A 17861-nucleotide genomic window follows, 5' to 3' on the forward strand; every position below is an offset into this window, starting at 1 on the left:
TTACAAAATTTGTTAAAAAAATTTGAATTTCAGTAGCATGGTATTTTAGTTTAATTAATTGATCTGATTGTAGTGGATGTCTTTGTAAATACTTTAGTTGTTTTGTTGAATATTATAATAATACCTATTTTTAATTACTTGTATAAAATTGTTATGATATTTCTCTTATATGTTAAAACAATAAACCTGTTTTGAAAAAAAAAGAATGTTATTAGGGTAACTACCACAGACCCTTTGTAAGTCTAGCCATTCATATCCAAATGTTTCCAGTTTATCAATGCCCAAGGACTATAATGGCTTTGGTATAGCCATTCCTTGATATCAAGATAGAAATTTAGGTGTGGAAGGAAAAGTGAAGGACAGCCAACACTGACTGTAAAAAGCACATACAAATGCCCATTTCATTACACTGTATTAATTGAAGTATTAACATGTTGTTCAACCACATTTCTTAAATGACTATTCTTTTTGTTTACAAATACATTTTCCCCACAGTTTTGTTAATTCAGCGTGTCCTTCAAGTAAACTCCAGTTTGTGCTAATGACACATTTGACACAAAAGGCACCTACATTGTATTCTGCCATCATTGTATTTTATAGTCTTTCATATTACTTAATAAACTTCAACTTACTGCAATAACCCTTTCAGAGCTTTCCCATAAAACTGGTAGGTATTTATATCATCTCTTTTTCCTCTAGGTCTTTAAAAAGACTATCTAGTTTGTCAGTTTTATTCTTCACTTCAAGAACAGCAATTTAGAATATCTAAAACACAATTTCAGTGGCCAATTTGTAAGCTGTAATTGCCTGACTATTTATAATATTTACCTTTAAAACAGTGCATGGTAACTACCTCCACATTAAAACAAACAAAAAAAAATCTAAATGGAAGGTTCTTGTATATACTAGACAATTTTTCTGAAATATCCTACTCAATGCGTGGATCTGAACAAAACATTTTCAGAAGAACATTTAGCTGTTAAAATAAAACAAAAGTACTTTCATTCATCTTATTTACAAAATGAAGAAAAGATTCTTGGTTTCTATATATTTTATATGAGCCTCACTGAAATGGTTGGCAAGTTGTAAATAGGAGGAGAGAGACTGAGGTAATTCCAAATGAATATTAGCATGTGCCAGTTCACATATGTCATTGAGTGACTTGTTTAGAGCATTCCACTTTATATGTTAGATACAGTATTGCATTTTCCTAAGGTTGATGTCCTGTTCTTTGGTATGGATTCTTATGGTGTCAACTTTTTCTTTTATATATTTGTAGATGCAGCTACCAGAAATAAATGTTTTGTTTTTAAGGACTACATTTTGTAGAAAAGAGAATCATTGTGAAAAATAAAATTTTCACCCCAGACCAATAATCAAGTAGTTACTGAAGAAAATTGCCTATCATGGTAGTAATTCATTATATAAATATTTGTTATGTTAATGTGATTGATTAAACTTGCCACTGAAAGATTGAGACACATAAAAATAAAGCTTGATCCTCTACAATGCAATGTTTGAAGCACTTGTTTTGCATACCCATGGTTGTAAGTTTATGCCTCAGGAGTGTCTCCTTTGCATTATGAGCAAAATTATCTTTTATAGCCACAGATATTTTTATTCTATACAGACTTTTGGAATTTATAATTAGCTCCTTAATAAATAATCTGAGAATTTAATATTACTAGCTGATGATTAATGTGGCTTTGCTAAAAGAGGGTCCTGTTGACTAAAATTAGTTACATTTTTTAATGAGTTTCTACAACAATAGACGAAAACATGTAAGTTCACACTGAGTGCCTGGACATAGAAAAGTACTCAAAACCATTCCACATGCTGGTGTGTGTTTATTACTACTGAGAAATAATAATAGAATAGTAAAGGGGAAATAAATTACTGCATCTTTGTAAGAAAACCATAAATAAAACTTACAGATAAAGTAGAAAAAAACTCTTAGTAGTATATGGTTGTGATTGGTATTAGAACCTTTGTTTGCTATGTCTTTAGTGTTGGCATAGAAGTAAGGGATCATACATGGATAACTAAAAATAAAATATGTACTCAAATATTAACTGATTCAGTCACATTCTAAGAGTATGTTACATAATTATATAGGAGGTGCTACATTTTGAATTTACATTTGAAGAAATCTGTTATGGTCACCACAAAGGATGCACATATATGGACCTTGAGAACAAGAACAACTCTTGCAAAAACACAAAAATCCAATGAATAAAAAGTTAAGCACTTTTGTCTTTCAAGAACAGACTTCATCAGAACAAATAATATCAGTGACATCATCAAATTTAAATACTTTACACCCACCATGAAAATCAACCCTTAAAGAAACTGCACCATATTCCATCTTGAATATGATTAACAAATATAACAAATGCAATAAAATACTGAAAAATACCACTAGTTTAAAAGTACAATTTTGTGTAAAAAGAGTTTTTGTAAAAACTACTTTATTGTCTAAACCATCAATGTACTGACAGCAAAGGTGTCAATCCCTTGCCTATTTTAAAGCTTAGCTGCTCTTAATTTTAATACTGAATTAATTGTCACATATTCATTAAGATCCAGGGGACATATTGCACACAGTCTATGATGCCACAGCAACTCCTTGAACTCTAACTTCATCTCCCATAAGCCATCCATTAGATTTCAAAAAAAAAAAAAAAAAAAGCAATTCAAGAATGCCGAAATCTGTTATGGTATCATTTCATAGGACAGTATCTGGCAGAACATGGAAGACTAAAACCCAAGTAATAAAATTATACATAACAGTAGAGATCCCCAACCTTTATCTGAAAAGATGTGAATTTTGGCTATAAAATGTCCAGTCATGTGAGAAACTTTGTGTAATGTGTTTCATCTACTGAGGTACCTGAAATGGGTTGGCATGCATCCTAATTCTCGAACATTTTGACACATATCCTAATTCTCTAATATAAGACTCTGGTGAAAGAAGAAAACTGAGAGTAATGTAGGTGTCAGTTCATATTTTACAACATCAGAATGATATGGAAAAGTTAATGGTTGATATTTAACAATGTAAAAGAAAACAAAGAACATTTCTATTCTTTGCCTCTCAACTAATTTTTATTCTTTTATCAACTCCTCTGTGGAAGTTTGAGAAATATAGTTCACAGAATCCTTGCACACTTCAGAAGACAAAAACAAATGATCCTCTCAATATAATTCACTATTTTGCTGCCTCATACACCTTATGACTAAGACATTTCAACATGTACAATGTTTAGCATCTAGTCAAGTCCATGTACATGTCTATATGTAACATTTGTGCAGTCATCTGAATCTCTGAACATAACTACCTTAGGGATACTTTCCTTTATCCAAAGTCTCACAAAGACAATCTCTGCAACACATTATAGAAAAATGTTGCTACCCTTATACATTGTAAATAAGCATGGTCTGTCATTTCTTCTTTACTAAAATATATACAAACTCTTTCACTGCTTTATATGTAGCATATTTCTCTTTACTGGTAGTATATTAATCATTAATCTGCATAAAAAATCTTGACATTTTATTTGCTTATTACACCAGGCTTTTCATCCTTTTATTGCTGTAACGTTTTCATTTGCTATCTTAACCCAAGGATAAACATAATAATATTGTTTCATGATATTTTATACCACACTTTCCTCTCATTTTCTATTTCATCAATTTATATTTTCCATAAAATATTTGTTTCTTGATAACATCTCATTACTTCATTTAAACATGCTTTTCCTCTTTTGAAATATTTAACATATACCAATACTATTTATATTTGTAGTTTAATACATTTGCTACTAACTGTTCATTTTTATCATTTATCCAAAACAAAACTTTATACAAATTCAAAGAAGCAACATAAACAATTGGGTTTATTAATTCTAAACCTCCATCTACCTTTTCCATGCATAAGACTTCTCTTTTCACTGGATTCAATCTTGAACCTCATATAAAGAAAAAAATCTTGTAGTATTTCTTTTTCATAGATTACTGGCAACATATAGACACTATCTAAATATGCAGTCTTTCCCAGTATAACCAAATTAGTCAAATAAACCTTTTTATTAATTAGCTTGCATGTTTTCCAAAAACACCAAATTTACTTTATTTCATCTAGTATCCTAGTCCTTTTTTCCTCACCTAGACTTTTACCCTCAAATCTTATTCCTAACACAGACATTTTTTCAGTGAGAAAGGTACTCCTCTTTTCTTTACTGTATCACCTAGTCCTTTACTTTTTTCTTTATTTAAAATCAAGCCTATTATATCTAAACATTGTTGTATGTTACATATAACTTCTTTTATCCAAACTTTATTTTTAGTAATCAATATAATATTATCTGCATTAGTAAACATGACTGGAATTTTGTATCCTTTCATTCATTATATAAGTAGCACCTCTCATTTGCAAATTACATCTCTGACTAATACATTCATAACTAATGCAAATAACATGCTACTCATAGGACATCCCTTTCATATGCGGTTCTTTATATCTATTTCTTTGCTTAACCATCTATTCACTAAAATCCTTACTTTAATTTTATTATATACATAATAGCATGCATTCTTACTTTTCATACCAGTGTTATACTTTTCCATAATTGTGCACAAAGTTCACATTACAATGTGTCAAGAGCTTTGTTTAAATCTCCTATTAGGATCTTGGTCTCATCAGTCCTGTCTACAATATCATCCACAATTTCACATACTATGTGTAATAATTTCTGACATTTCTTTCCCTTTAAACTATCAATGCTATCTTGCATAATACTTTTCATTTTACTTTCCATTCTCTTCTGAATTATTTTCATAAAAATGTATAATCCATATTGTTCAATATTATAGGTTTCCAATTTTCATTTTTATTTTTATCTTCCTTTTTCCATACCAAATTTAAGTATACCACTGCTTAAATATTTATACATAAAACCTTCATTTAACCACTCATAACTTTAAAGAAGTATTTTTTCTGCCAGTCTATAAAATTGTTAAAACAAAAAATCCCATTCCAATGAAGGACAATGCCAAACCCGAACTAAAGAAATAAAAATATACATTTATTGAGGGCTTTCATCTGCTTATATCTTTTGACTTCATCAGCACATCATTTTATTCAATTAAACAAGTTTAAATCACTCCCACAAAGTCACGTGATCTCTAAAAACCTGTAAAAAACAATCAAAACATTTCCAACTTTAAAGTTGTTCAACACACACACAACCATTTACTAATTAAATAGTTATATCAAAATAAAATGTTTTTGATAAATATAATACATTATACAAAAACAAAAATGTTGCACCAATACTAAAGAATATAAAACTATCATCCTTTATAATAAATATAAAACAAATCAGCTAACAGAGTGTTTAAATTATATATGAACACAGCTTTAATACACTTGCTATTGAAATGTGATCATTGAGATCAGGGAGTGCTTGAGCATTTAATCTTATTTGCCAACAAAGCTCTTTAAATTCAATCAAGTCATTCCATGAACCACCCTTAGGATCCCTTTTCACTTCTTCTAATACTACGAACTGAAAACTGTTTAAAGGAAACTTTATGAGATGTTTAAATAGTGCATTTTTCATATTTCTTATTCTTAATGTGTAATAAATGTTCATAAATTCTATCTTTAAGTTTCCTCTGTATTTTTATGCTATAATAACTTGTGCAAGAGTTACATATGACTGCGTATACAACCCCAGTGGAGTTACATGTAAAGTAACCTTTATGTCTTTGTCTGATGGTATGATTGTCGATTTTATCACTGTCATGGTTAATTATATACTTATACTGCTTGCAGAAACCATATTTATATGTGCCTGCCTTGTCCTTTTAAATAAATTTGTCAAAAAAAAAAATGCTCCCAAATAAGTTTTAAATGTCCTTCCTCTTTTGTAAACAATGTGTGGTTTGTCACCTAACAAGTTGGTGACACCTTCAAAACACATAAAAATTTGCCAGTTCTTTTTTAGTATATCAGAAATAAATCTGTGATCAACACTAAATTTTATTAAACACCAGGAAAATGGAAAAAAATGAGCAAACTGACAACTAGTAACCAAAACTGTGTGAACTCAAGGCACAAAAGAAAAGAGAGTGATTAAGTGCTTTTTTTCTTTTAATATTTAGAACTTCTTCAGAATAATTCAAACATTACCCACATCTTATTTAAATATAAAATAATGAATGATGTCACTTCACTCATCCAATCAAATAAGAAAATCAATTATTTCAGAACAATTTCTTATTAAAGAGACAGCTTTTTCCTCCTTAAAAAACTTGTATATTATTATACATTTAGTAAATAAAAATTATAATAAAAATCAGTAATATTAACTATATCTGTGCTACTAAATATGCTTGTACTTCAAAAGGCTTTTTACAGACACTTTGTCATTTATTCCTTGAGTAAAATCTGCTCTCAGGAACACTTGCCATTTTAATCCTAGAAATTCTAAATAAGAATTAAATCATACTACAAATTTCTATCTACTTGTTCAATAACTAAAAACTGAAATTTTCTAAAATATGTGCATAAATGTGAATGCCTAGCTAATGCATTTGTATTATCCTTTTTTCTTTATGGCCAAGATGTGTTCTCTAATTCTGTCTACTAACTTTTGTGTAGTTTGACCTATATAAAAATGATTACAGCTTGAACATACCACAAGATAAACTAAGCTTTCACTTTGAGTCTGTTTTTGGCAGTAAACATATAATTAATATGTTTAAAATAAAAGCTGCTCACTGTCATAATAAACCTACAATAAGAGCATTTCTAACATGGAAATGTCCCTAATTTTGAAACCTTGTCAAAAAAATAAAAAACACCCTCTAATAAGTTTTTACATGTCCTTCCTATTTTGTAAACAATGCTTTTTTGTCACCTAACAAATCAGTGACACCTTCAAAACATGTAAAAATGTGCCCATTCTTTTTTAGCATATCAAAAATAAATCTGTGATCAATACTATATTTTGTTACAAAGGAATAAGCATAATTTTTCCTAGAGGAATCTGGCAATTCTGAGGCCTTCTGAGCTGTTTTATCTGACCTCAGTAAAGGATAAAAAAGCCCTTGCTGCCTTTTTAACATGATTTCATCTCTAACCTTATTAAGAAGGTGCATTGGATAACTTCTAGAATGAAAACATATCCATAAGCACATTCCATTCCATGTTAAAATCCAAATCTTAGGATACCATCCTGGCTAACCTTATGAATTGTCCTTCTAGAATTCCTGTCTTCAGGTGCTCAGGATGGGAACTAGAAAAATGTAACAAACTGTTTCAATATGTAGGCTTTCTATAAATGTTGCTAGTTAATCTTCTATTTATCAGATCCTTATTAATTTCCACATCTAGATAGTTGATTTTTGTGGCATTATAATTATATGTAAACCTCACAAATGATCTAGTACTGTTGAGGTAAGCTATAAAACTATCTCTGAAGCTCTTTTATTCCAAATCAAAAAATATCATCAAGGTAACATAGGTAGAGGTTCCATGGTTTTGGAGATGGCAAGTTGAAAAGAAATGTATTTTCCCATTGAAGTATGATAACATTGGTGAATATAGGGGTGCATGCAGACCCCATTGCCAGTCCCTTTTGTTGCAAGAAATACTGTCCCTGAAATAAAACATAGTTGCTACATAATATCGAGTGAAAAGGGATTCTAGGGGTGGTCCATAGACTGACGTGATTGAATTTAAAGAGTTTTTTTGGCAAATAAGATTAAATGCCAAAGCACCCCCGGGTCTCAATGATCACATTTCATTAGCAAGTGTATTAAGGCTGCATTCATATATAGTTTGAACATTCTGTTATCTGATTTGTTTTATAGGTATTTATTATAAATAATCAACAATAAAATATATTGCTTGCTGTTTTCTTGGCAACGGGACTTTTATCCTATGGTTTACTATTTACTTAATTGGTCTATTTATTGTAAATGATGAGAGTTTTGTATTTTATAGTATCGGTACAACATTTTGTTTTGTATACTGTATTATATTTATCAAAAACACCATTTTATTTTGATATAATTATTTAATTAGTAAATGGTTTAGTGTGTTGAACAACTTTAAAGTTGGAAATGTCTTGATTGGTTTGTACAGGTTTTTAGAGATCACATGACTTTGTGTGAGGTTAATTGTATAAAATGATATTCTGATGACTTCAAGAGATATAAGCAGATGAAAGCGCTCAATAAATTTTTTTATTTCTTTAGTTCAGGTCTGGCATTGTCCTTCATTGGAATGAGATTTTTTTGTTTTAACAATCTATAAAATTCTTATAAAATTGGTATTCTATTCCATCTTTTCCTGAAACTGTAAATTAACTTGTCTAAGCACTTTATCTGATTTGTTTAAGGAAATCTCATTTTTCAATTCCTTATTTTCTTGTTCTGTCAATTTTAACATGTTGTTCTTTTTTTTCTTTTTTGCACTTTCTTCTCATCTTGAAACATTTTCTTTCCAAAATGTAATAAGATATTCATGATTTGTTCCTGAGATCTTAACTCTACTCTACTCTACCATCTTTAATTTCTCTCATTATACCAGTCTTATCTTTAACTATGGTACTCAAATAAGCCAATACCTCTACTTTTTTACCTTGTAAATAATATCTTTGCTTAAATAATAATTGTCCTGGTCCCCTTCAGTAATGCACATCACACCAAATGACATTTGATGACCTTTATTAAATTTCCATAACATAGCTTTAATCATTAACTTTATTAATTACAAATATTCATGATATGATTCTAAATACAGCATAACATCCTTGTAAAGTTAATCAGGGCAGTGTACCTACTCACCCTGCCCCAGTAAGCAACGTCCATACCTCTACTCACTTACTTTACTTATGAAGCAGCGTCCCATCTCACTTCATACACCATTCATTGTAATGTTAATCAGGGCAGCGTACCTACTCACCTCTCACCCTGCCCAAAAAGCTGGGTCCATACCTCTGCTTGCTTACTTTACTTGTGAAGCAGCGTCCCCAACTCACTTCATACACCATCCATTGAATTACCTTCCACCAAATAAGCACCATCCTTACCTCATCTTGATTATCTATTCAGCAAGCTTCCTCCAACTACTCATTTCCTTTCCCCATATCCTTGAAATGAACATCCATACATCAGAGGGGGAACAGAAGAGGGAAAGCCTATCCCTCTTCTCCATCAACCAGCCTGACCAGGCTGTTCCACCTCCCTTCTATCCAAAATTGTTCAATCCACTTCCCATAAAGGGAAGAGTCAAGCCAATCCACTTCCCATAAAGGGAAGGGTCAAGCCAAACATGATTTGAAGTACCCATCATCTGTAAAGCACCTCAAAATCCCATCATAAACCCCTTTGCCATGCCAATGAAACACACCCTAATGAAACTAAATAAAGTAGGATTACCGTGACCCCATTGTAACACCGGAACATCCACAACAAAAGGACACATACCCTTTTAGCCCATTGCCTTCAAAGCTGAATGGCTCAACCTGAATGCATTGACAGCCCAAAGCCACAACAAAACCACAAATTATAACCCCTTGAACTCAAGACGGCACCCAGTCAAACAACTAGTAGCAAATCTCACACCCAAAACCCTGTTAACCGTAACATATCACCTTATCCCACCCACTACCCAATTCTTTATGTGCAACAACTCCATTACCATAGGAAACAGTCTAACTCTGACTTTAATGTCCTACCCTAGCTGGCAGAAAACCAGTCCCCCTTGTCTTACAGCTGCTTTATCCTGCAACCAAGCTTCCTTTAAACCAAGCTTCCTTTAAACCAAGCTTCCTTTAAACCTTCTAACTCCCCTGTAACAACACCCAGTTTCTAAAACCACACACAACACTATCTGTCTACCCCAAAGAACATCTCGGTGAAATAACTCAAAGGTAACCTCCACAGTGAAACACACCAACTTATTAGCCCCTACCAAAGTAACCACCTTAAATATTAAAGTAGTTGCCATGCAACTTCAGAAATGCCTACCTCCCCAAAAACCTGTGTTTGAAACAAAACACTGCCTTGTATATACGATAACAATACCTCCTTATCCCACTACCAAACAAATGGATGGGTGACTAAACTCACCCTAGGGTTCTACCCCTGTCCCAAGAAAGACAATAGCAGCAGCATGTAGAAATAAAATTGATCTTGGCTACCTACCACACATAATAAATGCTACCCACAGAAATGAAGCCAGATGTTGTCTAGCTTGTAATCACCCCAAAGCCGATTGTGTAATAATGCCCTATGATTCTAAGACTCCACCCCACCCACAGCAACGTGCCTTAATGAACATTACATAAAATAAATTACTTGTAACCTCATCAAGCCCACTACAGAATTCTAAACTCTTACCTATGGGTAAATGGCTAATGCTCCCTTTAGTGGGAACAAATTTCCAACATTGATCTACCGTACTGATGGTACTACCAATTAAACTTGAAATCAACTCAAATGCCTGTCCTTCTCTGGCTAGCCATGTAAATCCTCTACCAAACTCAACTTTCAAATATACTTACTTCAGCCAGTAACTGTTGCCCAATTGAGCTCATCATGTGTAACCTCCTCACTCGCCACTGCCTCCCTCTTCTGCGAACTCACTGTGTGGTGCCACCACTGGTACCCATGACACCACCATGTGGCACCACCACTGGTACCCATGACACCACCACCTGCAAAGAAAAGGACAAAAAGTAAATCCTCTAACCTGTAAAGAGATGGTTCCACCTTATACCCACCTATTCCAAATTACAACAGCAGCATCCAGAAAATGCCCATCCAATGACCCCACCACTTAATCGACACCAAAGCATGATTGTCTGCAAACTCACTGTATCTCACCAGTGGAACTCGGCACACCATCATCTACAAAGAAAAGGACAAAATTAAACCCTCTAATAGGAACGAGAAAGCTCCACCTTATACCCACCTATTCTAGCTACAGGCACAGCATTCCAAGACCCCATCTGCAAGAAAGAAAAAGACATGTAAAACATCCAAAATACATAACCCATTCCAAGACATCTTCAAGGGCAACCTATCCTGCCAACTCGAGAAAGAATGTACCATCAACACTCCCTCTGTAACAAAGCAGCCATAACTGAAGCAATGCTTCCTATGATCCTATCAAGTTCACGCTAAATGTGATTGCTTGCCCCAACTACACTAGCCTAAACCTCCTAAGCCCCTCCCCATCATTATCTCATTTCCTCCCAACCATTCCTGTCTCCACTTAACCCTTTCAATTCCCCAACCTACTTAATTCCCCCTAATATTAACCTACCCCCCCCCCCATGAAGATGTCCCGGGACAACTTAGTTTGCTGCCAAACTTCATTTATTTGATTTTCCCTTGATTTGTTTCATAAATTCTCCATTCTATCACATAATATTTTCTATTGTTCCTTTCCAAATCCTTTAAGGCATCCATACACATTGTTTTATAGTTATTTTTTTCGTTTTTTCTTACATCTGACTGTCATTCTAAAAGTATTCTTTATATTTTTCTTTCAAAGCTAGCAACCACTCAGATCATTTGTTATAACACAGTCTAGGAGAAATGTGATCTTTCTGTAAACACATACTTTTTTTCCATTTTCATTCCATAATTAAAATTTATTCTTTTTATTGCTTTCCCCAATCTGATAAGCTCCTTATTTTCTTCCATTTTCATAACATTGTTTCTTTCTTCTTTTTTGTCTCAAATCACAATTTTACAATCTCCGATTAATATTATATTCATATTAATTGCTACAAATTCCAAAATTTAAAAAATAAGCATAAGAAACACAGGGTTGTTATACCCAGCTGATGTCCATTATCATTGGGTTGACTGCAAAATATCCCAACTAACAAATTAAAACAAAGAGTGAGAAGGTCACAATGAAAAACCAATCACCAAAAACTAAATGAAAACTCCAGCCAAGCTACAGCTTCCAATGTGTGACCTCCCAAGCCTCCTGTAACAGAGGCACATGGGATATATGTAAATGACCCTTATGAACATCAGGTGTTTCAGCTATATGGCGATTCTGATTGCCCATGACTTTTAAGTTTGAAGTCTTTTAATGGACAATTTCAGGCCAATAAAGCCAAACCCCACTAGCTATTGATATGCATATTTCAGCCTTGTTATGACCTTGTCAGCATAGCACAAGCAGAGTGCTTGACTAAACACCTGATGTTCATAAGGGTCATTTAAAAAAAAATTGGCTGGCCTCTATTACCTTCAGCATTTATTATACTTGGAATATGTACAATCTTGTCATTTTCCATTTTCAAAATTATTCCACAATCCCAGCCCCCGGTCCATACACGTATATCATCATATATTTTCATAGTATCCAAAACTTCCTTACATACAGTCTTTAAACAGTTCTTCAATACTGCTTTATCCATCTGAGTTCAAAATTTCACAGGAATCCTTTTTTTGTCTCTCTGCTAAAAGTCTGCACTACATAAGAGTTCCACTAACTAGAGTATTTTTGTTTTTTTCAAACCTCTCTAAGAACATTCCATATTTTGTCCTGTCTCAAACAAAATGTCACAGAAATTCTCTTTATTAAGATGAATAAAAGCTCTTACCTCTTTAGGTGATAGTCCCAAAGCTGCAGTAACTGCATCCCGTACCTTATACCTTTGAAGTTCTTTCTCTTCATTACTGCTGAGTTGTACAGCAAATTTCTTCTTCATGATCTCTTTTTCTCCTTCTCCATCTCTTACTTGCTTCCTGCCTTCTTTCACCATTCTTGCATATATATTTTTTTCTTTTTTGTAATTTCTCTCACCTCCTCTTCCTGAATTCTCCCCAAGACACTGCCACTTCAATTTCTTGTTCACTCTGATTTATTATTTCCCTTAGGTATACATCCCACAACCCCCCCCCCCCCCGACTGGAGGGTTGTAGCCACACATTCTGATCTTGACACAGAAAATAGATCTTTTTGACACATGTACTCAGAATCTTGTGAAGGTTCGATAATCTTTTCACCATCCTCCTTCACTTCACCTTCTCCTGCTGTCTCAGTAATTTGACTGATCCTTCAGCTTCATTCTTCTTAAATCACTGACAACTTTCAGATTCCACTACCTACTGCAAATTGTCCTCTTACTTCTGATGCTCACCATCCCAGTTTCTATGAGCTGTTTATGAGCTCAGAATGGAAACCAGAAGTGTAACAGTAATAGCATCCCCATGTACTTGGAAAGAGTAGAGGAACTTCCCCAGTGCCCTGGCCAAACTTCACGTAGTAGTAGTATAAATGCTGCCTTGAGTCTTCCCTGAAAAGAGCCTACTAGCCTAGTGGGACTAACACAGTCAACAAAGGATAAATAAAGACTGATACAGGAGCCAGCATTACTGTGATGTCACATGCTACCTAGAGAAGTTTCTTCAAGTGTCTGCAGCTGCCTGTAGAAAAGACAGAAATTCCTATCCCTGCATGCTAACTTATGTGCATTGATAGAATGCTAGCCATGTCTGAGCAGAAGGTGCACAGCTTGATGTCTGGCTTTATATATTTTTTGCACAACAAGAACATAGTTACTCCCCAGCAACAACATGTATTTGACTGTTACAGCTCTTCACTTGGATGTCAATATCTGTCCTCAAATGAAGTGCGATCAGTTCACATTAGTGCTGTTGAGCCTCGTACACCAGGATTATTCCAAGTGTATTGCCATGGTATTCCTTTGTCAAGGATTATTTCATGACCATCAGCAGTGTTATGTTTCCAGACTTATTTCTTTGTCACTCCTTTCCATTCAAGATTTTAGAAACAGGGTTACTGATGTGCTGTGACAAGGATTATTGAAGTGCCATGTCCACTGTTGTCATGTTTCAAAGCTTATTCAAATGTTAGCATGACTGCTCTGTTATGACAGTCTTATAGGTGCACTAAAAGAGAACTGGCATATTAACTTCTGTCTAAAAGTGCTTACTAAACTAAGCATGATTAAAGTAAATGCTGTTGTATGCAAGTTTGAAAGACATGCAAAAACTGTTAATGAATTTAAAAGAACAATACGGATTTAGAATGTTATTCCTTCTGTAAGAATGTGTCTCATATGTATTACATAACATGAGAAACAGGCTGCCTAAAAAGGATCACTTGGTCCAGTTTTTCAAATGTTTTAGTAGGACAGGGCATTTCCATTCTTCATGTCTTAATCCTGCATTTTACTTGGCCACTCATAATATCTAAAAACATTTTTTATAATGTCAAATGCATTTGTATAATGGAGCTTACCTATTACGTACAGAACTTTGCATGAGCCATAGTGATAAATGTATATCTTCAGGCATGTTTACATTCAAATGAGATAAAATATGTGGTTTCATTCTAGGATGCTGTACAGCAGAAATCATTCCTCAGTCCAATGAGTAAACTAGAAAAAGGAAATGTAGATGAAGCATTTAAAACAGCTGATCATATCTTCCAAGGTAACTATGCACTTAAGCTAATATTTCAGTGTGGCACATATGTGGAGCAGAAATGATTTTATAGTATATATTATGAGACTAATCCTGTTCACATTTCATTTTGACTTCTGTAGAGATAAGTAATTATTTGTTGAAAAATACTCCTCTTAGCAGTAGAGTAATGCATCAGTGTTCCAGTGATTTTGACTTAAACACTTACAGTTCATAACTTGTTCAGCTTTGTTTTCACTGAGATGGAAAATTTACACAATGGTATTAGGCTACCATACATTCATAATAGATACATAGAGCTTACAGATGCAACATCATATGACCACTAGATAACAGGAATGGCTTCTTTTCAGATGACATAAAAATAGGAGCAAATATGGGAGTGATAGGAAAATCTTAAAGGAAGACATGAGGAAGCTATTTGCATGGTCCAACAGATGGCAGCCAAAGGTCAATGTGGAAAATGGAAGATCCTATACCTGGGGACTAACTGGCTTAGGATGGGAGCACATATTAAAGTCCCAGAGTGAAAAAAGTCATAATGATAGATTAAACTACAGCATAGAAACATAAGAAGAAAGCAGAAAAGCAAAAGCAAGAGTTGAAAAGATGCTCAGGTACATGTAGCAGTGCTTACACTCAGATCAAAACTTTAACATCATGGGATAACTGGAAAATACAGGAGCAGGAATGAATAGCCAGCTGCTAGATATGAGCTGCAATACTTGTATAGATTCACCAGACCATACAGAATGATAATTGTCCTACTCAGTGAACTAACTGTTCCGTTCTCATATGGAATTCTCTGTCTAGTACAGGGATCATACATGGAAAGATATGAAAAATACTACAGATTTACAGAAAACACTCATAAGCATTGTAAAAATTAAGAAAAATGAAGAAAGAAGACTTATACAGGGAAAATTTGTCTTGCCTAGTGGATAGATGAAAAAGGAACAGGATGCTACAGAAAGTGTGGGGACTGGGGAATTTCACTGTTAAGAAAATTAACTAAAGAGAAAAGAGATCTTTGAGTGAGTGACAAAACCATTAAATGGCTAAATGAAATACACTTTCAGAGGACAACAGCTCAAGCTCCCTGCATTCCCACATGTGGGAAATTACCTCCACACTCCCCATACTTTTAAATATAGTGACAGCAGTGAGTAAAGGGCAAAATCCATTGGTGCTGGAAGTGGCTTTCACTGAATTTATTTTGTGGCATTGGCAGTTGCTGAAAGGGAGTTTATACCAGTGAGAAGCTCTCGGAAAAATGGATAAGACATAGGATGGATAAGAAGACAATGGGTTCCAAGGTTCCACCTGGTCATAAAACCATATTTTACTCCTTCAGGACCGAGTACTTCAGATCAAAACTTTAACATCATGGGATAACTGGAATACAGAGGAGCAGGAGGTGTGTGTGTGTGTGTGTGTGTGTGTGTGTGTGTGTGTGTGTGTGTGTGTGTGTGTGTGTGTGTGTGTGTGTGTGTGTGTGTGTGTGTGTGTGTGTGTGTGTGTGTGTGTGTGTGTGTGTGTGTGTGCGCGTGCGCGTGTGTGTGATATATACAGTGGATATAAACCCTGTTAAAATGCCAGGTTTTTGTTATATAAAAACATGAGACCACAATAAATCATTTCAAAACTTTTCCCACCTTTAATTTCACCTATAACCTGTACGATTCAAACAAATCTGTTAGAGGAAAAAATATAAAAAAATAAAAAACGTACAATAAGCTGATTGCATAAGTGTGCACACCCTTAAACTAATACTTTGTTGAAGCACCTTTTCATTTAATTACAGCATTCAGTTTTCTTGTGTACACACCTGCCATCAATTAAAGAGACTCTGATTAACCCCAAATAATGTTCAGCTGTATTAATAGGACTTTCCTGACATTTAGTCAGTTGTCTGCTACAAGAAAAGCCATGGTTCGCAGTGAGCTTACAAAGCATCAGAGGGATTTCATTGTTGAAAGGTATCAGTCAGTAGAAGGGTACAAAAAAGTTCCACAGCATTGGATATACCATGGAATACAGTGAAGACAGTCATCAAAAAGTGGAGAAAATATGGGGCAACAGTGATGTTGCAATGAACTGGATGTCCCTACAAAATTGATGAAAAGACAAGATGAAAACTGGTCATGGAGGTTGCCAAGAGACCTACAGCAACACTGAAGGAGTTGAAGGAATTTCTGGCAAGTACTGGTTGTGTACTACGTGTGACAGCAATCTCCCATATTCTCCATATGTCTGGGCTGTGGGGTAGGGTTGCAAGACAGAAGCCTTTTCTTACACAGAAAAACATCCAAACCAGGCTAAAATTTGCAAAACAATGCATCAAGTTTCACATGGTCTGATGAAATCAAGGTTGAACTTTTTGGCCACAATTCCAAAAAGTACATTTGGTGCAAAAACAACACTTTGCATCACCAAATGAACACCATCCCCACGGTGAAGCATAGTGGTGGCAGGATCATGTTTTGGGGTTGCATTTCTTCAGCTGGACCTGGGGATTTAGTCAAGGTGAAGGGAATTATGAACAATTCCAAATACCAGTCACTTTTGGCCCAAAACCTTCAGGTGTCTGATAGAAAGCTGAAGATGAAGAGAAATTTCACATTTCAACATGGCAATGACCCCAAGCATACATCCAAATCAACAAAAGAATGGCTTCACCACAAGAAAATTTAACTTTTGGAATGGCCCAGCCAGAGCCCAGACCTAAATCCAATAGAAAATCTGTGGGGTGAGCTGAATAGGGATGTCCACAATAGATGCCATCGCAATCTGACAGATATGGAGTGCTTTTGCAAGGAAGAGTGGGCAAATATTGCCAAGTCGATGTGCCATGCTGAAAGACTCCTACCCAAAAGACCGAATGCTGTAATTTAAATCAAATGGTGCTTCAACAAAATATTAGTTTAAGGGTGTGCATATTTATGCAACCAGCTTATTGTACATTTTTTATTTTTTATATTTTTTCCCCTAACAGATTTGTTTGTTTTTGAATTGAATTGTACAGGTTATAGGTCACATTAAAGGTGGGAAAAGTTTTGAAATGATTTATTGTGCTCTCATTTTTTATATATCACAAAAACCTGGCATTTTAATAGGGGTGTGTAAACTTTTTATATATATATATATATATATATGTATATATATGTATATATATATATATAATACATATGTGTGTGTGTGTGCCTCTATCTGTCTCTCTCTCTCTCTAGATATATATATATATATATATATATATATATATATATCTATCTATCTCTCTATATATACATATATATATATCTATATATATATAGAGAGAGAGAGAGACATACACACACACACACACATACACACACACACACACACACACA

At 34.2% G+C, this 17861-nt stretch overlaps 1 protein-coding gene across 1 annotated transcript in view; it reads left to right on the forward strand.

Moving 5' to 3' along the window:
• Positions 1-17861, forward strand: part of LOC122807194 (aldehyde oxidase 1-like) — a 784671-nt gene that overhangs the window by 458538 nt on the left and 308272 nt on the right. Inside the window, exon 20 of the mRNA XM_044078244.1 lies at positions 14403-14499. Within this exon, the coding sequence (XP_043934179.1) occupies positions 14403-14499 (97 nt within the window). The remainder of the gene's footprint in view (positions 1-14402; positions 14500-17861) is intronic.

This window comes from Protopterus annectens, chromosome 7.part0 (assembly GCF_019279795.1).
Source record: "Protopterus annectens isolate FY-2018-M chromosome 7.part0, PAN1.0, whole genome shotgun sequence".
In the NCBI taxonomy this organism is placed as follows: domain Eukaryota; kingdom Metazoa; phylum Chordata; order Ceratodontiformes; family Protopteridae; genus Protopterus; species Protopterus annectens.